We start from the raw sequence: 23,679 nt of genomic DNA, 5'->3' as shown, positions 1-23,679 counted from the left end.
GAACTCACAACCCAGTGGTGGAGGGCTAGTGATAAAGTGTCGGTACACCTTAACCACTCGGCCACCGCGGTCCCTTGTTGATTGTGATACAGTCACAAAGATGGAAGCAATTATGACATAAAATAGATAGCAACAATTACCTAAAATAGTAATTATTTTAATTGTTTCTTAAAAGTTGACAGAGAATGGCACATAAAGTCTACAATGTAAATACCATGATAACATTAAAATATTTTTGGCTGCTCATAAAAAGACTGAATTTACGTACATTAAATCTGCTAAATGAGTTGTAAAATAACGATTTTGCACTCTTCCTGAAATGGTGACTAGGTACATGGTAAGATACAGAATTTATCAGATAAGAGCAGTCGAAGAGGCTATGGACACATTTAAGAAGGAAAACAGTGTCTAAGTAATTCTGTCGACATTCGAGACTTGCCAACTTAAAATGTTTACAAACACATGTATAAGATTGGTCTTCAAATACTATTTTGGCTTTAAAAAATAAAAATCTTTAAAAAAATTCTTTGGACCATTTCTAAATGCTTGATAAAAGTGGACTGATAAGGAGATCAGATACTACACATTACTCAAATCTGCTTCTAACTCGTGTAATACACATGAGTTTTTAAAACAGAAATACATGTAAAATGTTTGCAGGAACGTTTTAAAAAGCTCAACATTTGCATAGATTTTGATGTAAGTTTTTAATGTGAGTGTCAAAACTTCATTCTTGAGATAATCACACACCAGGGTCCTTCACACGCTGTTCCCTGATCAATATATCCCTTCCAATTATGTAATATTGTAATACATTTTGTTTTTCTTCATAGATAAATTCACTTTTCACATTCACTTTCATTCCCCAGTCATGACACCATTCATGCACCCTTTTAATATCACTTTGTAATAGGTCACGATATGATACTGCACTAACAGACTGAAAACACTAACTATCACCAGCAAACAGTAAAGAGTTCGAAAATTTGAAAACAGATGGCAAATCATTAATAAAAAGTAATTCCGGTCGATGCGATATAACTTCCGGGGTTCCACAGGGTTCGATTTTAAGTCCAAAATTATTTTTCATTACAAGAATCAAAATGCTACTCGGAAATTGAAAAGTGTTAAATCGCATTGATCTGGTGGTTTGTTGAATGAATGTTTAAAAGCTGGCTGGGATTACTTTTTCAAACTTTATCTACGATGTTTGGTTATATACAAGAATCTGTTTTACCCTTCTAATTGGTCGTCAGTCATACATAGTTATTCCTGTTCATAATAAAGTTTTTTTTACCGAACCTAATAATTTTAGACGTATTAGTTTTATAAGCTATCTTTGTAAACTTTTTACCTCTGTATAAAATAGACGTATTTTAGATGTGTGTACAAAATCTGTTTAATTTAGCTATTGAAACTAAAAGATGTAATAATACAACTAGAGAACAAACACCAAGAATGAGCTGCAATTTAGATATAGAAGACGAATATCATATTTTGTCGAGATGCAGGAATCATCATACTCTGAGAGTTAAATAAATAAAACCATATTACTGGCACAATCCTTTATAAACTTATAAACAGTTACTTAGTGTTGATAATATTAGCGATCCTCATAGACTTGCCAGATGTATATTTGAGGCTAATAAGACATGTGTGACGCTAACAAGGTACATTTGTATATCGTTATAATTTATGTAGATGTTTATAACGTTTTAATGGCATTATATTTAAATGTACACTGCAGCCCATCTATATAACTTTACCAAGCTCACTTGAAGGTTACGAGTCCATAACTTCCCAATCTTTATTATGACGTCATTATTCTAGTGACGTCATAATTGTAACACCAGCGATAATGAAAGATGGCTGTTGAAAAGGCTGTTCCGTCTTTGACGATAATAATTGGTTCATTCATCGTAGAAGCAAAATTCCTGTATATAGTCTTTAAAATTCGTTGTCAAATGTAAATATAAGCATTAAGCCACTTTCATTTGGAAGTTATGGGCTGATGAATGCCAACTGGACAAAGGCAAATTCAACACGAAGCGCTAGCGCGCTTCATTAAATTTGACTTTGACATTCATCAGCCCATAACTTCCAACTGAAAGCAGCTCAATGCTTAAATAACATGTTAGTTGAACTTATAACGAATGATGTAACCCACAGGCAGGTTGCTGTTGTGATGATGATGATGGTGATGGTGATGGTCGTGGTGGCGGCGGCGGTGGCGGTGGCAGCGGTGGTGATGGTGATGATGATGACGAAGACGACGACGCTGCTGCTGCTGCTGCTAATGATGACGACGACGACGACGACGTGATGATGATGTTGGAGTGATAATGGTGGTTGAATGTACAAAAAATACCTTTGTATATCCTTTGTATCATTTGAAGCAATAATTGATAGCTGTTCATTAAGTTATCAAACTTTAGGAATAAAATTGAATTGAATTGAGATGGATACCAATGACTGCGATAATAGTCTACTCGGCGTATGGTTTGCTAATGGGCATAATAGTTTAGATTTGCATTCATTATTACAAAGGTATACTATGTACAAATCACTGCTTCCCACGGCTTATGTAGCCAATGATATGTAGTAACTCATGGTTAATTTAGTCATACAACTACACCATTTATTCCAGGCAGACAAAACTGATCTGATTACAACAGAGGATAAAATCTACAAATAAAGGTAAGATCTATGTCAAATGTGTTATAAATGTAAAAAAAAAAAAAAAAAATAAGAAAGAAAACAAAATACATATAGAGTCTATATGGTTCATATAAAGATAATTTCGCGTATTGGTTTGGTTTGGTTTGGTTTGTTTTTTTTAGTTTGATGTCCTATTAACAGCTAAGGTCATTTAAGGACGGCCTCCTGTGCGTGCAACATGCATGCGTGTGGTGAGTGTGTATGTGTGTTTTGGGAGGCTGCGGTATGTTCGTGTTAAGTCTCTTTGTGATAGACCGGAACTTTTGCCGATTTATAGTGATACCTCACTGAAGCATACTGCCGAAGACACCCAGCAGCACACCCCACCCGGTCACATTATACTGACAACAGGCGAACCAGTCGTCCAACTCCAAATATGCTGAGCGCTAAGCAGGAGTAGCAACTACCATTTTTAAAGACTCTGAAATTTGGTAAAGAGATTTAACGCATAATGTAGGTTATCTACATTTAACCTCGGCCTTCCCTCGATCTCGACTTCTATTAAAAGGGAAATCATAACAAACTGTTTCCTTATTGGACCATGACGGACCACGGACCAAATACATTCAGCTAATCTTATCGAACAGAAGTATTCAAATACATGTGGGTATGGTACATCTGTATGAAAATAACCAAACCACACACAAGTGTCAACAAGTATTCGATCCTGAGTACAACGAGAGAGACATAAGGGCAATCCGAGTGGCTATACATTCAGTGCAGTACGTTTTGAAAGACCTGAATTGAAACTATTTGCAGTTACCTTTAACTAAGAACAATGTACTGGATACGTGTATATGAGACGATTGTGCAACTATTAATGTTATTTATGAGCGGAACTTTTAGGACCTGTCATGGTTATGCAAACCGGTCTGAAGCTGAGACGTTGTATAGAACGCTTCAACCGTCTGGTGCCTCTTACTACAAACACATTCGTCCGGACGTGGATCAAAGCAATGCAACTTCGGTTACAATCGATATGCATGTCACCAGTATCCATGAACTGGAAGAGATGACGGGTCGTTTTACTGTTGTGGCTTTCCTTTACATTTATTGGATCGACGAACGACTATCGTGGACGTCTAGTTCATACGGGGATATAAGCGAAATGGAATTCCCTCAAAGTGACGTTTGGAAACCGGCTCTGACCCTGTCAAACCCGTTCTCACGCCTGAAGCCTCTCGGATCAAACGACAATCTCATACGGTACAAACATAACGGTGATGCAACCTGGAACGTTGGTGACGTCATGCAAGCAATATGTGACGTAGATGTGACGTATTACCCTTTTGATAAACAAGTATGTCCGTTATATTTCCGTATATGGGGCTACGAACAAAGCGACATCGTTCTAACACCATCAGCTAACGAGGTTGGCTTTAGATATTACGTAGAAAATACTGAATGGGATGTTATTAAAACTGAGAACGAAGTTGTAGTCAGTGGTAGCCCTTACATCGTCTATAAATTTCATCTTCAGAGAAAATCGACATTTTTCATCATCAGTATTTATATTCCGGTAGTACTCTTAACGGGTCTTTGTCCGCTGGTGTTTCTACTTCCTGCAGAGAGCGAGGAACGCATCAGCTTCAGTATAACATGTCTTTTGGCAATTGCGGTGTTCCTTACAATAGTTTCTGAAAGTCTTCCACGGTCCTCCAGTCCGATTTCAGTCTTAAGCTTTTTCCTGATGTGTGACTTAGTTCTTGCAACATGCCTCTGTGTTTTAACTGTACTCGGGCTCCAAATCTACCACAGGAAGGATGAAGAACACGAAATACCTGCCTTGCTAAAGAAAATAGCATCCTTCAAATGTGTTCGTCGTAAAGGTTCTACACAGAGAAACACAGCATCAGCTATTGAGGAGAGGAGGGTCGAGGAAGAGGAAGTTACATGGAAAAGTGTTGCCCGGATTTTTGACCTTGTGTGCTTTATTCTAAGTATCGGAGCATGTGTTGTACTTTTGGTTATTTACTTAATGTACACGAATATCGTTTAAGGTATTGCAGTAGTAAAGTACGGAGAATTGACAGAGAGACTTGATACCGTATTGTTTGTGCAATGTTTGAAGTCGTCATATTATTTCAAAAAAGTTTTGATATATCAAACATCTACCAGATGTATTGAACATTACTGGGCCCATGTTGAGTTTCCTAATCTCCGTCTTTATTTCTGCAGTTTTGACCTCTTGTATCTCTGATGAAACAGCAGGAGGATGCAGTTTTTTATCCATTGTTCGGCATACAATTCATCCATTAATAAATATATATTTTAATGTGGTATTCGGTTGTGTCATTTGTAAAAAAATAAAATAAAGTAGAATAAAAAAACCAACTTTAATTGCTACTGAATGAAAATTCTACATGCAGCTATCAATTGAAACGAGAATTTCCATAGTCACATAAATTGTTTTGATGGACATGTTTTATTTCGAGCTAAGAACAAGGATTCCCAGTCCATTTTCAGCCAGATCCTACGGGCACAAAACACAAAGTGAAAGGTTTAATCGAGAATATTTTTAATATATAATATATTTATTTATATGAATTTAATTTCTTGATAATCATTTATTTATCTTAAGTTTATAGAGAGAATAATGTTTTATTTTCTCACAGAAAGCAAATTTTTGTAGTGTATCAAAGTACAACCTTGTGTTTAAATTGAAATACTGAATAAATTGAAAATATGGTGAATCTGTATCAGAAAGTCCGCATTTGCGAATGCATTGAATAACAAGTACCTATCTGACTGGTCAATAATGAAAAAAATGTTATCATAACATTTTGATAACCTTCCGTTTCGATATTTGATGCAAAAAACAGACAAAAAAGAAGACAAAAAAAAAAAAAAAAAAAACAACAACAAAAACAACCCCTCAAAAAACAAAGAAAACCCCAGAAGTTTTATCAAATTTTCATTGACAAACAAGACGTCATTTACCATGTCATAGCACAGAATGACTCCAGTACGACCCTTTCCGTTTCCGAAGCATACGCCTTCATTTGAACTTAGATATTCATAGGACATTATACTCCTAAGAGCCACTTGCATATATATTCACCTTGTGCGACCGAACTTTCAACGACGAGCCGTGAAAACACTCGAGATATAATGTTTGTACTAGGAATTAATAGAAATCGTGAGATTTGTGAACAGAGAATTTATCCTGTATCGAGTTCATTTGTTATCGGTTGATATCGGCAAGTCATTTACAGGTAGCTTTGGTACAATCTACACTGTACACACAAATACTGTTTTCTCATAGTTAAGTGCAAACGAAATCAATAGTTCTTATTTTCAGAAAGAATTAAAACGAAAAGTACATTTTTAGACTAAAGGCTTATATTAAAATGGACATGATACACGTTTGTATATTATTACAAATAAATAAGGATTGTCAGTTGGCCTTGTTTATGGTTTGGAATAAAACACAAGAATTATTCCTTATATTTACATTGTGTCATGAAAAAATTAAATCGGCATTCTTTTTTTCGGCGTTGTACGAATAAACGTCACAGCCGGAATATCAATAGTATCACTAAACAGCAGATTTCAATTTTGCGGGAAAGGTTGTCAACTATAGGAATAAGCAAAATACAGTTGTAAAGTAACATCTTTTTAAATTTGATTCCTGTAAGATATCTCAAACATTTTATTTTTTCATCGTTTTAGTTGATTCTACCATATTCCATTTATATTTCATTGGAAAAAAAGTCAAAACAGAAACGAAAATAGTCATTGCTCATTCACACTAATTGCGCATGTGTGCACCGATCCGGCTTTGAACAATGTATTCCTACGCGTCAAATTTGATGTTTACACACCTGTAAACGAAGTTTTCGTTAGTAAGGTTATATAATAAACACACACCGGAAATGTAAATATAAATGAATAAATTAATTTCGTTTGTTTTATAATATAATAGATAGAAACTAATTTGTATTTTTTTTTAATTTCTTGGTGAAAACTAGTAAAGTTTGTTGCAAATGTATGAATGGAAAATCAAAACGCGATTGTGAAAGACGAAAAATGGGTATCGTCTTTAAAATTTGAAAATAAATGACAAAGTTTAGTGTTTCTTTATGCAATGCGTATGTTTTATACAAATTATGGCATATCTGCATTATCTATAAAGCGAAGTAATTATGAATGTATTTTGAAAAGTTATTGCACCCCTCCTCCCCTGCCTCCCCCTCCCCACCCCTAAGCTGCGACCTTGAAGTTCCAGGGGCTTCGTGTTCACTACACTCTTTGGAAATAAAAAAATTTAATAAGCACCCAACCATCGAATTTCAAAGACATCTATATCCGGTAAAAGTGTGCTGAATGAAAAATAATAATAATAAAAAAAAAAAAAAATGATTGGTGCTTCAAACGCTTAGGACAGATTTGAAGAACACTCCATAAAATTTACGATTAAAAAATCACCTTAAAAGTGCGTACTTCATTTAAAAACCCTAACCATTCGTTATAGGTTTTGAACGTAATTGCGGATACGTGACACCACTTATTGATGATTGATTATAAAGATAATTGTGGTTGGTGTCACCAGTATATGACGAAAATAACTAGGTAAGACGTTACCCACACATATCCACCTTAAACTACTTTCTGAACAATATCTACCTGGTACCTACTTTTGGTAAATATCTACTAATATTTGCATGTAGGTTTTGTTAAAAAAACGTAGCTGTCTATTTACTCTTGACCCCCTTTAGGCCAATCAACAAATGTCATGTAGGACCACATACTATCTACATGGGGGCAGTTACCAAATACTGACCGTAGGCCGGTGTTTTTTTTTCTCCGGGTACTCCGACTTTCCTCCACCTTCAAAACCTGGCACGTCCTTAAATGACCCTGGCTGTTAATAGGACGTTAAACAAAAACAAACCAAACCACATCATATCAGAAAACGAGTAACGGGTTGTATTAAAGGAGACGAACGTAACTCCTGACAATGTTTATTTATACATTATAGTACAATATTGTACATGCGATGTTGTTATGGATTTGTTTACCTTTTTCCTGACTAACTGAGAACTGTTTAAATGAAACCAGAGACTTCTTGATTTTCACGAAAGATTTGCGGTGTTTTTTCTTCTTCATCGATGTCAATCTGTTCTTTGTCTGGGGTCGTCGATCTGTCACTTATTTAACCATTTTCTATCCAAGTGGCAATCAACTGTTCGAGGTGATGTAAGCAAAGCAATAGGTAACAACGGACAGATGTGCGGGTCCTTGTTGATGCCGCGGTGACCTGCAATCCTTTCTGCACCGTCTCCCTAAAGGTCCAGATGCATTAAGTGTATTAAACAATGGCAATCACAGTTTAGACATTTCGTAAATAAAGCTTACCACAACAACTGTGTGCGAGTCATGTCATCCTTATTATATGCTTCGAGAATATTTTTGATATTATCATCATATGAATATTTTGTCTTCAGATTGCAAATAGGACACGCGGGTGCAATAATTTGTTGACGATTCAAGTATCTGTAATACTTTGGATTTTATATGGATTTCTATCAATTTATTGTTTTTTTTAAAGATGATAAACCCGTAAACCGTTATGTAACAGATTATATTTCCACATCTTTTGCCATAAAGGTCGAGTCTATTTTTGTAACTTTTGAAAAATGACTGCTGAGAGTGAAAGAAATACATATACAACACCTACATATTGAATAACCTCTATCCTTATAACCATGTGCCAATGGTAGATGTTTTATCTTTTTTATTACTATATCTAATTATTGTTTGTTTTTGTATTTCGATTCAGTCATTCAGACACCGACTACAGACAACCAAATATAGTTTCGGATTTAGACATACAACGTACAATTTTTTTTTATTCGGAAACGTATTAACATTTCGTGAAATTGATGCACTTAGATTCTCCATTTTATACATTTTAATATTTAACGGATGAGGTGGGTTTGATCGGTAAAAGACTTACAAAACAATGTGGTTAATACACAGATCTTGTTTTCACATACTTGAACTGAACTTTAAATGGAAAGAATTTCTTGTTGACCTATGAGACGTTCCCATTCTCAGTGTTCTCGACACATTGTCCACAGGTGTCCACCTCAGGCAGTTTGGTTTTCAGGTACCATGACGTATATCGATAAAGTATTTACACAGATTTACGTTTAGATTTAAGACGGCTTTAATTCATAGTCTGCTGTGTACATATATCATTATCATTTATTTCGGAATACTATCTAACAATTCTATTAGATCAACCAACTCTTAGCTGCTACACGGCGTAGTATTTTCGTGTCACTTACAACAGTCAACAAAACAGGCAGACATTTGAAAGTACTTCATACCAGACGGTCTTTACTTACACAGTTATAGGAAGGTCTTTGTAAATGTTGGGGAGATTGTTTGAGGAATATGAAGAATGGATTTGGATAGATATCGTTGAAATGGAATCCTTTCAAAAATTGCCTTGAACTGAGTTTTAAATTTACTTGTAATTTGATTGATTTAGTTTTTTTGCCAGAGAAAGGAATCTGGTTTATTTATCTCAAACAAAACTACGAAGATGTGTCCATTGTATGGAGTGAATTGTTTTATTTTTATTTTCATTTTTACTGGATTGTGTTCTGGACAGAATAGAAGCTACACTGAGAGCCTCTATGACAACGTTTTAACCAACTATAACCGGTTCGTCAGGCCAAATGAAAACCAGTCGGAAAGTACCAATGTCGATGTGAGTTTTTTTATGCTAAGTCTAAAGGATTTTGACGAAGTGACTGGAAAATTCTCAGTCGTTGGCTATTTCAATCTGTTCTGGAATGACCCGAGAATGGCATGGACTCCAGCAAACCATGACAACGTTGATAAACTTTATATTCCACAGAGTTTGGTATGGAAACCGGAACTAACCTTAGTGAATGCGTATCAATTCATCAGGACAGTCGGGTTTGACGATCTGCCAATATTGTATTATTCTAATGGAACAGCGAGATGGATGGTGGGCGAAGTAATGGATACAACCTGTGACGTGGATGTGACGTATTTCCCGTTTGACAAACAGACATGTAAACTTGAATTTGCAGCTTGGGGTTACACCTCAAGTCAGTTAACATTTCAAGCAACACAAGAAAATATTGATTTCACACAATTTTCGGAGAATGTGGAATGGCTTATCACTAAAACAAATGGATACGGACTTGCGTCACGTGAGCACGCGTTCATTGTTTACGAAGTGACGATGGAAAGAAGGTACACATTCTTCATTGTCAATGTGTTCATCCCAGTAATTATGTTGACTCTTTTGAGCAATATGGTGTTTTTATTACCAGCTAATTCGGGTGAGCGTGTTGGATACAGTGTCACGTGTCTTCTCGCCGTGTCTGTGTTTCTGACCATAGTTTCAGATACGTTACCGAAAGCTTCTAATCCGGTGTCCGTTTTGACGTTTTTTCTGATGTGCGATTTCGTCGTGTCAACTTCAATCTGTATATTCACTATATTAGGTCTTACACTTCATCACAAAGACGTCACGAAGCCAGTACCTAGGTGGGTGCGACGCGTCACGGACTGTTTCACGTGTAAGATATGTGTTTCACATAAACACCATCGACATATCACGAGAGTTCGGGAAGCCGAGGAAAACGGCGGCGATGACACTATCCGATCAGAACATACTTCATCGAAATCAACAAATGATATTCACGTGATGGTTCAAATGGCCCAATCAGACAGAATGAGTAATAGCCCTGAGTTGACACCAAGATCAAAATCCAAAGGAAACCATTTACACGTGTCACGTGATAGAAAAATTCTTCCAGTTCCAATTGAACCGGAACAGGAACAGGAACAGGAAGAGGTTACGGAGGATGATCTAGAAGTATATACGTGGAAAACTGTGGCAAATATCTATGACAAAGTTTGTTTCATTCTCGGGATTTCGGTCGTTCTGATCCTCATGGTAGTTTACACAATGTTTACAAATCTTGTTTAAAATTTGACGTCGTCTGGGATGTTTTTCGCAAATATAGAGTGAACTGTAATTTTTAAATGGTACTTGAAATTTCATCTGCATGGAAAAATGCTAAATTTCCAAGCATAAATCACTGACATTTCAGATATTTTTCGCCCCACATTTTAATGGCAATCTCGAAAATGGTTTATCAAGGCACCTAGATTGTTATTTAAGCATTCAGCTGCTTTCATTTGGAAGTTATGGGCTGATGAATGCCAACTGGACAAAGGCAAATTCAACATGAAGCGCGTAGTTGGCATTCATCAGCCCATAACTTCCAAATGAAAGCAGTTCAATGCTTATATTTACATTTGACAACGAATTTGAAAGACTATATCCAGGAATTTTACTCTGATAATGAATAAACAAATTATTATCGTCAAAGACGGAACAGCCTTTTCAATGTAGCCATCTTTCGTTATCGCCGACGTTACAATTATTACGTCACTATAATAATGACGTCATAATAAAGATTTGGAAGTTATGGACTCATAACTTCCAAGTGAGTCCATAACTTCCAAGTGAGCTTGGTAAAGTTATATAGTGGGGCTGCAGTGTAAATGTAAATATTGCCAAGTATTAATAAGTATTGATACATTTTTGTAAGTGTGGTGATTGATTTTTGTTATCGACTTTGAGAATTATATCGACAGAAGTCTTAAATGAAATAACCGTTTAATCATGAAGTAGATGTCCATACATGCATTTGAAAAATGTCAATATATACATGTATCATGTATACATATCTATTGTTATTTTGTATATGTGAAATGTAAGAAATTTATGTTTTTTATCACATGGGCATCATCTCCGCCAGTGAATGTAATTATTTACATAACAATGAGATAATATATAATACAATATTATCAGAAAAGATATCGGCATTAAAAAACATGACGTTATATTAGTGGAGTCACTTCAAATTTAATAGAATTTAAAACAAGATGGCGAATTTGACGATGTTCACCTAAAATCAATTATTTGGAAACAATGTCGCTAATATGGTGATCAAAATTATAAAAATCGATTCAATTGTATATGTGATTAATTAAACATTTAATTGTGTCGTAGTTTGAATGATACAATGTAAATGAGCTTCAGACTCAAATGTCATATATGTAATAAATGTAATAATATTTCATATATTTGTATCCTTCATTTACACATCAATAAAATAATCTGTGATTGTAAATACAAACAATATATATGGGATGTTGGGACTTTTATTGTGTTGTTAAAGAATAATCAATAACATTAACAAGTCATTGTTAGTTTATAGAGTTTGTGTGGTTCGTGTGATGATGTACAAATGTATCTTATGTCATTATTTAACAGAAATATTAATTAGTTATTAAACAAATACATTCAATGCATTGCCGTTTGTCTTTTGTACTAATTATCATAATCAATAATGCGATGAGCATTTAGGGAGTGGTACAACTGGTTTGCCTATTGTTGGTGTAATGTGACCGGGCGAGGTGTGCATCTAAATGCTTTCAGCAGTATCATTCAGTGAGGTAGCACTATAAAATAGACATTATGTCCGCGATATCGCAAGGAGGCAAACACAATTATACTGCAGCCTTCCCATACATCTCGCACACAGGGGAGTCCGCCCTTAATGACATTAACTGTTGATAGGACGTTAAACAATACTAAACCAAACCAAAGCGAACCGTGATCGCTTATAAATTATCAAACAGCGTGTTCCAGACCAAAGGTAACACCAATGGAGAGTTCACGTCCAGCAAATAAACATTTTGGGAAAAAAAATCCCACTTCGTAGACACCTTGGATTGTGACAATATTTGATTATCATATACACAAACCATACACAAGTCTGAAGGACGCTCTTTGTGAAGGGTTGAAAAGAGATCAGAGACAGAAATGTAAGGGGAGAATTATAATCTACTGGATATATAACTACAATTATCTGTGTGTTCATATGATTGAAATATACTTAGTTGTATTGGATTTTTGTAAACACATTTAACAATGAAAATAATGACTTTTCCCCAAAGCCTTTAAGATAATACATGTACATATAGTTCCTTTAGCTTGATTGAGGATAAAAGGAAGCGATCTATGTGTTTGTATGACAGGTAAAATATTTGTTCCTGTAATTTAAACCTGTTTCGTGTCAGTACAGTAATGAAGCAGGTACTGTAAGTTAACATGCATGTGAGGTAAAGAAAGTATGGTTCCTTATTCTGATTTGGTCTTCTTTTCCGGGAGAGCTGCATACATTTTAATGTAGCATTACTCCTTAACTCAAACACAGAGCATAGGTATAATGTGCATATTGTGCAACGTAATTTTTTTCTTTATAGAGGATAATGTGCCAAAATTTATAACATAAAATCTGACACCCATACGAGGTCACAATAAAAAATACATATGTTAGCCTACTATACTCCCACATCATCAGCATAATATTTAAGGAGGAAATCACCATTAACTTTACACTTGTTATCTTAAAGCTTCTCTTGTGTAACATGAGGTTATAAAAACAAAAACAAAACAAAAACACACACACACATTGTAAACATAAACGCATCTATAGGTTAAAATGGAACAATGTTTAAAAGAAAAGTTTTGCCATTACTCAAAAACCTTTCACACAGCACTAGTTTGAGCTTTTAAACAAACATGTACACGTAGGTAGAAATACTTAAACTATTGTTTACTATTTATTCATGGTATAGTTAAAATATTTGGCCAACTCTGTGACCTTAATTTGACCAGTACTTTTGCTTTTGATGAACCCTTTTATGTATGGAAGATTGACCAAAGCCACTTCGACTGGTCAGCCTTATTTTCTTACTCTCATCGTATTTGTAATAGATTATATGAAATACATTTCAAAGATAATACATACATTGTATATCGTTTTAAACTAAAAGCAACTTAATAAAATAATTCCAAACCTTAAAAGTTTTAATCCGAGATCACTTACTCAATTTCTATTTGCAGAAATTGTTTTGAATTTTTAGATATTGTATAAAAATCCCCAGATTTTCTGCAAGCTGGATCCGATACAAGTAGCCCGTTCGAGTTGTCTTTCTTAGATTTTAATGTTTTCCTAACCGCATGGAAACCGAAATGACTTTTTGTCTGTACTGTTTAATTACGTTTACTCAAGGTGAAGTGACCAAGATTAAAATATTAACGTGTATATAAACTGTATCATAATAGACTGATAATTACCAATTTCAATGATTACCTATTTCAGTGTATACTGTATCATGATAGATTGATAATTACCTATTTCAGTGTACACTGTATCATGATAGACTGTTAATTACCTATTTAAGTGTAAATTGTATCACAATAGATTGATAACTTCCTGTTTCAGTCTATACTGTATCACAATAGATTGATAACTTCCCGTTTCAGTCTATACTGTATCACAATAGATCGATAACTTCCCGTTTCAGTCTATACTGTATCATAATAGATTGATAACTTCCCGTTTCAGTCTATACTGTATCATAATGTATTACATTTTTACCAGTGAAATATAAAAAATTATTCATTCTATAAAAGTGATATTTTTCATTAGTGAAAAATATCACTTTTGCTGATTTGACCAATCAAATTAATGATGAGAAAATACCAAAATAATTGACCAATCAGAAAGCCCGACATATATCTCAGCACCTGGACAGGGGGAACTACATTTTTTGTTTACAAATTATCGCTGTAGGCCTAGTTAATTAGCATACTGGGTAGGTTTTTCGTTGATAAAAAATGTAATAAACAGAATATCTAACAGTGTCTTCAGTAATACCAAATATATTTCACTCGTGTGGCTAATATTTAGATATTTTTCACTCGTGCTGCACACTCATGAAAAATATCAAATATTAGCCCACTCGTGAAATATATTTTGTATTACTGAAAACACTGTTAGATATCCTCTATAGATTGATAACTTCCCGTTTCAGTGTAAACTCTATCATAATAGATCCATAACTTCCCTTTTCAATGTACACTGTGTCTTGATAGATTGATAATTACCCGTTTCAGTGTATACTGTAACATAATAGACTGATAATTACCCATTTCAGTGTATACTGTATCATAATAGACTGATAATTACCTATTTCTGTGTATACTGTAACATGATATAGTGATAATTACCTATTTCAGTGTATACTGTATCATGATATAATGATACGTACACATTTCTGTATATACTGTAACATAATAGATTGATTATTACCCGTTTCAGTGTATACCGCATCATAATATATTACTGATTAAATAATTATATATCATTGTTTATATGCTCCTTTACAATATATGATAACAATCACGGTAGAAGACAGTTTTTTCTGTGCCTAATTCCATTTTTAAATAGGCAAATAAAATAAGTTCCAATCACATTTTCGATGTAAACAGGTTTCTTCCAATTGTAAGAGTTCGACATATCCAGAATATTCGAGATAATCAATTATATTTCATATAAAACTTTTACTCTGGGAACTGATTTTTTTTCGATTCGTGTGGAACAGGGGCTTCGAATTACCAGAGGTTGAGATAACGAATTTTAACGTTATAGCTGTACTTAATAACTGAATACATTCAATAATGACGCACAAACGTGGGTACTGTTTCCCAGCCAAGTATCACTTTAAATTGAAGAACAACCCATTTTCGAATATATTGCATGAAAATAACTTAAAAATAGTATATACTTATACCTTATAAAAAGATTGATGATTTCACTTATTATATATGTACATTACATGTTTTAATGCTGGAAATTGTTTATGTTGGGAAATATTAATTAACAAATTGGCGGATAAACTAGACTTGGAGATATTGCGACTTGCTTATCTAATGGTTGTATTGATTAATGTCTAGGTCCTTAAAGTGTTTACGTCATCAAAATAAGGAAGGTCATATAAGTAAGAAATATATATGCATCGGACAGATCAAGAATGTTTATATTACTATAGGTCGGAAAATTGAAATAAATCGGAGCCATTGTCACAATTGATTAACTATTGTTGTTATTGTATAATCAGGATAAGGGGATGTTGATAGACCCGGTACTGGTAATCAACTTAAACTAAACGGTGTTCAAGGATGAATGGGAAATATTTCATGTTAGAGTGCTTCCATGCTGGCACTGGGACACGATATCATGGTCTTCCACTCACTTCAAACATTGGTTTATTAATGTACAACAAATACACTAATAAATACTGATATATTCATGCTAATTTGTCACATGTTGTTCTGTGTTAATACAATGGCACGCTGTTAACAAGTAAAAGGTAGCCTCGAAAATAGCATTTTAAACAATTTAATATATAGCCTTTTATTTTTTGTCGCACAGTATACTTCCTGGTGCAACTGAATATGTTTTATGAATTCATTTTTATAGTAAAATCCTTCCTGAGTGGTGGAATGAGGATATCAACATAGATGTATACTGGATATTGTAATTACAGGGCTTGAATATCAGAACAATACTCAAAAGCAATAACAATGGAATACATCTCCTTCAAACTTATAAGGCTAAGATGCTATAGACTAGGTAGCATCAGGTATGCTGACAATCCAGGTAACAGAACACAGTATCATGAAAACCAACTATTCATGAGTGTAGGATTAAGACTACACAAATCATACGTTTGGCATGCTGATGTCAAATGAGGAAAATTTAAAATTTGCCCGGCCACTTTATGGTCACTGAGCCGGACGTTTTGTTCTTTGTCTTCCGTCTACTACCTTCATCATATTATATAATTAAAATTTGACGTTGATTTTCGCAATTAAGGGAAAGTCTTAGTTATACATTACACATATTACGGGTGATAAAAACGCTCAATGGTGATTTTTACAGTTATATTTGGTTTAATTTTCAAAAGTTATGAAAATGAATTCATCAAAAAATATTCAGATGTATCACGAAGTACCCTTCATGACATACATTTTCATAATAAGCAATAAAACAAAATAAGTTTATAGCCATTTGTGTAAAACACATCATTTATTATAAAAACGCATGCTTAGCATAATACCTATTTTTAAAGGATCATTATCGATTTCCCTCTCTGATCGGGGCCGCGGTGGCCGAGTGGTTAAGGTGTCCCGACACTTTATCACTAGCCCTCCACCTCTGGGTTGCGAGTTCGAAACCTACGTGGGGCAGTTGCCAGGTACTGACTGTAGGCCGGTGGTTTTTCTCCGGGTACTCTGGCTTTCCTCCACCTCCAAAACCTGGCACGTCCTTAAATGACCCTGGCTGTTAATAGGACGTTAAACCAAAAACAAACATACATTTTCATAATAAGCAACAAAACAAAATAAGTTTATAACCATTTGTGTAAAACACATCATTTATTATAAAAACGCATGCTTAGCATCATACCTATTTTAAAAGCATCATTATCGATTTCCCTCTCTGATCCAAAACAATTCATTTACAGGGGTAACGACATTTATTGTAACTACCTTACAATTCATTTACAGGGGTAACGACATTTACTGTAACTACCTTTTATTACCCCCCCCCCCCCCCCGTCATAACAGTAATCTCTTACCCTAATGTAAATTTGTGTATGCGTATTTATTCCTTTATAAATTTGAAACTGTAAAGGAAAAAATTGTGTCCACCGTTGAAACGCCTAAACACATGACATGTATTTTGAGCAGAACTGTGTTTTCTTGGCAAAGGAGCTATGTTTTGATGGGACCAAAGGAGCTATGTTTTGATGGGACCGAAGGAGTTATGTTTTGATGGGACCGAAGGAGCTATGTTTTGATGGGACCAAAGGAGCTATGTTTTGATGGGACCAAAGGAGCTACATATGTTTTGATGGGACCAGAGGAGCTATGTTTTGATGGGACCAAAGGAGCTATGTTTTGATGGGACCAAAGGAGCTATGTTTTGATGGGACCGAAGGAGCTATGTTTTGATGGGACCAAAGGAGCTATGTTTTGATGGGACCGAAGGAGCTATGTTTTGATGGGACAAAAGGAGCTATGTTTTGATGGGACAAAGACACTTATGCCATAAAAATATATCTGATTAGGGAATTAATAAATGATTTTTCCCCAAAGGAAATTAGAGACTACAATTTGACACTCCTATACCAGTGCATGTAGATCAAAACGTAGATAAATGCACCAGGTTGTTCAGCACTGTATAGTGTTAAAGTCGGAATTGCAAAACATGTTATTTTATTTCTTAAGATATATGCATGAATGCTCTGGTTTTGATCATTGAGAAGAACACTATGATACAACACTGTGATTATCCCGGGTATTAATGAGTGTAGTCTTATCATTGACTATCCATTACTGACAGGTAATTGTTCTATTGTTGATGATGCTGTGATCCCAAAAACTCCTCATTTTGTTTATTATACTACAATGTTTTTCTGACATTCAAACAAATTGATTATTTCAGAGTTTTTTTTGTTTATCTTAATTTTTCGTGTAAAGCCTGGTATGAGTTCATATTTATATACAGTGATTAATGTAAATATTTATATTACAGTTTGATTTAATGATTTTAAAACCCAAAATGATTTATGATTTCGTTTAATCCAATGAAACATTTGATCAAGATCAGTATGATTTATAATACAACCTCAGGTTTTTACTTGACAAAGCTTTATACAAGTAAACGCCAGGGTTTTCTAATGCTCACTTTGAGCTTATTTTTATTTAGTCCTACGTAATTAATGTTCTTGATACTTTCGTCTGCTGGTCAGATGGATTATTCAACATTGAAACGAAAGAAAGTACGAACCAAAATTAAAACCAACAAAAAAATGATTGTTACGAAGAGGAGTATTTTTTTATTTGTATATAAGTGCATACATTTTTATGATTTATAAATCATAAGAAATGCGGTGATAGAACTTTATTCTTTGTTACATAAATGATTATTGCAATTCCCTGAATAAAAACAAAATGGAACGGGAACGAAAATAAGGAAATTAAAAACTTGAGAGTAGTGGATCCAATTATTAACGGAAACTCTATATGTTTCATTACAGGCGAGGGATTTTCAGACACGCTTTAATTATGTAAAATGGAGAAACGTCTGTAGGTTTGTTAGTTTTTTTATTTTTGTTTTACTTTGGTTTAAATGTATTATTTAAATTTTGTTGAAAGAATGATAAAAAAAGTTGCAGTGACACATCTTGTCGATGTACGAGATTTTGAGAATATGAAAACTATTCTGTTGAATATCATTGTAACACATTATTAATATTCAAGAAAATGGAAATGATCTACCGGTGCTAACTGTTTATTCAATCGAAAAATACATTTTCATTATCTCCAAGTTTTCTTTTTGCAATTATTATTTTTAACAGCTCGTGTGAATTTTTTTCAAAAACACTAGAGAATATATGACCTAGCATATGATGATTCTCAGGGTTGGTTGGCCTCTTGACGGAAACTTTTCAAAGTAAATACATTTTTTTTATTTTGTAAACACATGTTTATAGATGTCATTTGTTTACTGTAGCAGTATTTCTCATGAGAATTTCCAAACAAACTTTTTTCCAAAGCCAAAAAATCGAGCCTTTATAAACACAATTTTTCTACATTACCACGAAAAAGCCTCATTAAAATGCCAAATATCACTCGCTGGTTTTCTAATTATATTTTTAAATTATTAGAAAATCCATGTTATGCAAAGTTAGCAGAAAAACTGAAGGTTTATCTATGAAATCTACAAGGTCTGACAAGTTCTGGAACATTGAGATTAACTTGAGTGCAGTGAAGCGTGCAATTTCGAATAACGAAAACTGCTGCTAAGCTTCAGTAGGTGACTAGCAAAGGACGAAGTGGGGAGGCGATACTTGGGCGAACAACCATTTATCCACGCTTGTAGCCGTTCCGTACAGCATCCCTGCTGCTTTTCTATGGGTCACGCCAAACTGTCAGTCAGTGACAACTGAACATTAGGCAAATAGACTATTTTCTGGAAAATTAAAGAAAGAAAAAAGATACATTGACCAAAATGTCATTTTAGCATTCTTGTACATAAAATGCAAATAAAAATCTAGATCCGTTGATTGGTTTATTACAATGGTAACGAGTCGAGGAAACACTTTTGGTTGATTATCTTTATCAGAAAAAGAACACGACCATCTGGTTAGAAGCACGTTCTTTAAATGATTTGGAAACAAAATAAGATATGAATGCGATTTATTGTATATCATTATAGACGTCTATAAAATTATGTATCGATAAGTCATTATGTAAACTGCTTTAAAAAATGACCCTGATTAAGAAGGTTTTTTCAAGACAATTTTCCCGATCTTTGAAACAAAACAAGTTAAAAATTAAAAAAAAAAAAAAAAGGAGGGGGGGGGGGGGGGGGGGGGGGGGGGGGGGGGGGGGGGATTAGTTGAAATAATGATAAAGTAAGGTAGGGGCTAGTGTATTATCGAATTCTCTTTTGAAAAAATATAATGTACAGAGAAAAATGTACAGCAATTAACGTATAGACATTGTATCAGTTAGGAGGAGAAAGTTTAAATGTATAATACATCTGTATACAAAATATATGATGATTTAACTGTATAAAACGCTGTATAAAAACCAACACATTAAAATGCTGTGTGTACAGATTCCTTAAATCTTTTCAGCTGAAATAAATCCTCGCGCCCCAATTCTTATTTATCATATGTATGTATTATCAGTATGGTATTGGAAGGCTTGATATATAGTCAATATACGGTAACATCAAGAATGACGACAACGTTATATTCCAAGTCTATTTTGGAATAGTTGATGTTAATTATTTTGTATTACATGATTTAAATATTGATACTATATTCATACAGGTATCGAACTACTACCTATGGGCTAAAATATTGATATGCAAATTACACTATATTTCTTCTCATGAAAATCATTTTTATGACTGCACGCCCTTGATTTATCCTATGTAGTGATCTTGGTGGGTAAGGATATTCTTTATCTTTATTGTGGTGAGATTCAATCCCCCCCCCCCCCCCCCCCCCCCCCCCCCCCCCCCAAAAAAAATGTCTATTATGTTGGCACCATGACAACACCAATAACTTTACCTAACACCGTCGTTGGTGTTTCACGACTTTCGTCACCTAGCCTTAAGTATTCCGGAACTGTAACATTTGTGTTAATCTATTATTTCATTTTCCCATTTACTTGGTCATTTCATCTTTTAACAACCAGCAATCATAGAAACAGAAACGAAACTCGTTCTTTTACTCAGACGTTTCCTGTCCATTTATTTTAAAATAAAGGCGAAGCAATTAATTTTAAGTCGATATTTTTTTTTCCATTTTGCCAAAAATGAATTTATCACATACAGAAAACACTGTCCTCGTTTATTAAAATTCGCTTTAATGTATTGGAAACAATATTTCGCCGAACATCTGCTCCGTGATGTACCTATAACTGTTTACATGATTCTTGGTAAATATATATACATGTAAACTTGTTTACAATATCAACTTCAAAGCAAATTTCATATCTTCGGATCAATGTAGTAAATACCGACGAGTCCGCTAAATTCTTTAATGCATGTTCCACTTAAACACTCTAACAAGAGATAGAATTTAAAAAAGGCTTATGCAAGATGACAATTTATTACAAAAACATCGTAACATGTTAGTCAGAGTTATTAAAACACATCATAACATGTTATTAGAAGAATTACATGATTATAAAAAAACATGCTGTTATAAGAAAAGCATATATCATTAAAAATCAAAACATGTTAACATAAGAATAGCACGAATCGTTTAAAACCATCATAACGTTTTATCATCAGGATATCATGAATGATTCAAAAGCATTATTACACGTTCTCATAAGAATAACAATGATTCATATATAATAATAAATATCATAAAGATGACATCATACAAAGGTAGAATACAAACATGATAAAAACATTATAAAAATCACTCTATAAGACGAATATCCATAATGACAAGGTTCTTTATAAAATGACTATTATAGAATCATAGAAATGAAAAACAACATTTAAAATAACACTGGCCACCATTATTCAATCATTTTTTTTGGGGGGTCGCGGTGGCCGAGTGGTTAAGGTGTCCCGACACTTTATCACTAGCCCTCCACCTCTGGGTTGCGAGTTCGAAACCTACGTGGGGCAGTTGCCAGGTACTGACCGTAGGCTGGTGGTTTTTCTCCGGGTACTCCGGCTTTCCTCCACCTCCAAAGCCTGGCACGTCCTTAAATGACCCTAGCTGTTAATAGGACTTTAAACAAAAACAAACAAAAAATTAAAATAAAGTAAATACAAAAATAAATGTCCACATACATCATAAGGTAGAGATTTATCAGAATCACGCCACACAGTGAACTCGCTTGGTAACAACCCCATCAATTGATATTTTTTCTACCACCAGTCTCTACATCATTGTCCTTCCACTGACCTAGATTTGCTATGCTTTCTAAATTATTCCTGACGTCATATCTCTCATTATTTTATACAAGTTATACGTGTGTCTGTCTGTAACGGTTTATTGTCCCTCTTTTCAGTGACTCATTCTAATTGAAATATTCGATTAAAACTCAATTGAGATGACCAGTTTATTTACTATTTTACAGCACGCTTTGCATGATAAATTTCTATATACAAATGATTAAGTATGTATAATTAGTTCATTCGGTAGTAATCGTGCTAAAATTTAAAAAAAAACAATTAAATGAAATAGAATTTATAAAATCAAAGTAATTGAACAACTTATATTCAATCAATATTACACGGAAACAGCACTATACAATTTTGACAGTAGGCAATCATATAAAACCCCGAAGTAATTGTTTGACCTGACAAAAATGATTTATTCTGCAAGCGATGGTTTAGATATGAATATTTTCATAAAATCACGCAAAGAACGTTTTCCGAACAGTGGCACGAAGTCAGAACATCTATCCATCATCAAAATGTATCACGTAGATTAAAATTTGTGGTTATATCATTAACAACATTTGGATTCCGGGAAATTTAGACGGTTCTAATCTTTCTGTTGGATTTCCACAACGCAATAGACATGCCCCATAGTTTTAATAATTGTTCAGAAATTATAATTTGTAAGTTTTAATAATTGTTCAGAAATTATAATATGTAACTAACTTATTGAATGGTAAAAACGTTTGAAAAAATATCAGCTAAAGCAAAATTCGGGCTAAGTATAAATATGCAATATGTGATTGGTTATCAGGATACCAAACACTTACCATATCAGGTCTTTATTAGCTACCCAAGTTTTCAACTTTAAATGTTACAAATTCTTCCTCCACAATGCTTTCCCGCCATTTTCACCTTTCATTACATTTTACAATATACGTCGGCAAAGATTACACTGCCCGCGATTCTTACGCAAAATGTCTTTAGTTTTAAATATGAAATTTAATGTTTTGCTATTGGACATCATACAATTTAGTTTAGTTTTTTTTTCAAATGAAACGCATCTCACGTCGCTCGTTATGAAGTTATGTGCATATGGATTTTTTCTATTCACTGAGTCTTTTTGGAGCCTATCACACCCCCGTCCTCCCCCCCTAAAAAGAAAAGAAAAAGAAAATATAGAAAATAAATCTGTGAATAAAAACGTGATTCATACTCAACCGACCCACTTCGTGTATTAGATGTTGCATGCTTCATTCCAGGTATATTAGCCTATATAATGAACACGTTTGATTCCCATCAGCCATGATTAGGTAGGGTATTAATAGTTTGCCCAATGCTATTGCACTAGACGGTACCTCCGTAATATTAATAATGTTTGTCTTTTCTATTGAATGTAAACTTCATTTATTTGTTTATTTATTTACGAAAACAATATTTATCATTTTATTTCTATCAGCTTTTTTGGCCTGGATACACGCGAGGGGTCTTACTCTGGAAGGAAACTCGTTTACTCGGAGAAAACCCAGGTCTGGCAAGTGACCCCATACATTTTCCA

General features: G+C 34.1%; 2 protein-coding genes across 2 annotated transcripts; both read left to right on the top strand.

Moving 5' to 3' along the window:
- The first annotated feature begins 3,697 nt into the window (after nucleotides 1-3,697).
- On the top strand, nucleotides 3,698-4,717 carry LOC117332122 (acetylcholine receptor subunit alpha-1-B-like). Its single transcript, XM_033891005.1, has one exon. The coding sequence runs from the start codon at nucleotides 3,698-3,700 to the stop codon at nucleotides 4,715-4,717; it is 1,020 nt and encodes a 339-aa protein (XP_033746896.1).
- A 4,252-nt stretch (nucleotides 4,718-8,969) lies between these two features.
- LOC117333776 (acetylcholine receptor subunit alpha-1-B-like) lies at nucleotides 8,970-10,994 on the top strand. The gene has a single exon (XM_033893200.1). The coding sequence runs from the start codon at nucleotides 9,272-9,274 to the stop codon at nucleotides 10,694-10,696; it is 1,425 nt and encodes a 474-aa protein (XP_033749091.1). The 5' UTR covers nucleotides 8,970-9,271; the 3' UTR covers nucleotides 10,697-10,994.
- Nucleotides 10,995-23,679: the final 12,685 nt, after the last annotated feature.

Source organism: Pecten maximus, chromosome 8, assembly GCF_902652985.1.
Source record: "Pecten maximus chromosome 8, xPecMax1.1, whole genome shotgun sequence".
Lineage (NCBI taxonomy): Eukaryota > Metazoa > Mollusca > Bivalvia > Pectinida > Pectinidae > Pecten > Pecten maximus.
This window is presented reverse-complemented; position numbering and strand designations above follow the sequence as displayed.

Excerpts from the sequence above, each read along its gene's own strand:
- LOC117332122 (XM_033891005.1), top strand. The coding sequence starts at position 3,698 with ATGCATGTCACCAGTATCCATGAACTGGAAGAGATGACGGGTCGTTTT.
- LOC117333776 (XM_033893200.1), top strand. The coding sequence starts at position 9,272 with ATGTGTCCATTGTATGGAGTGAATTGTTTTATTTTTATTTTCATTTTT.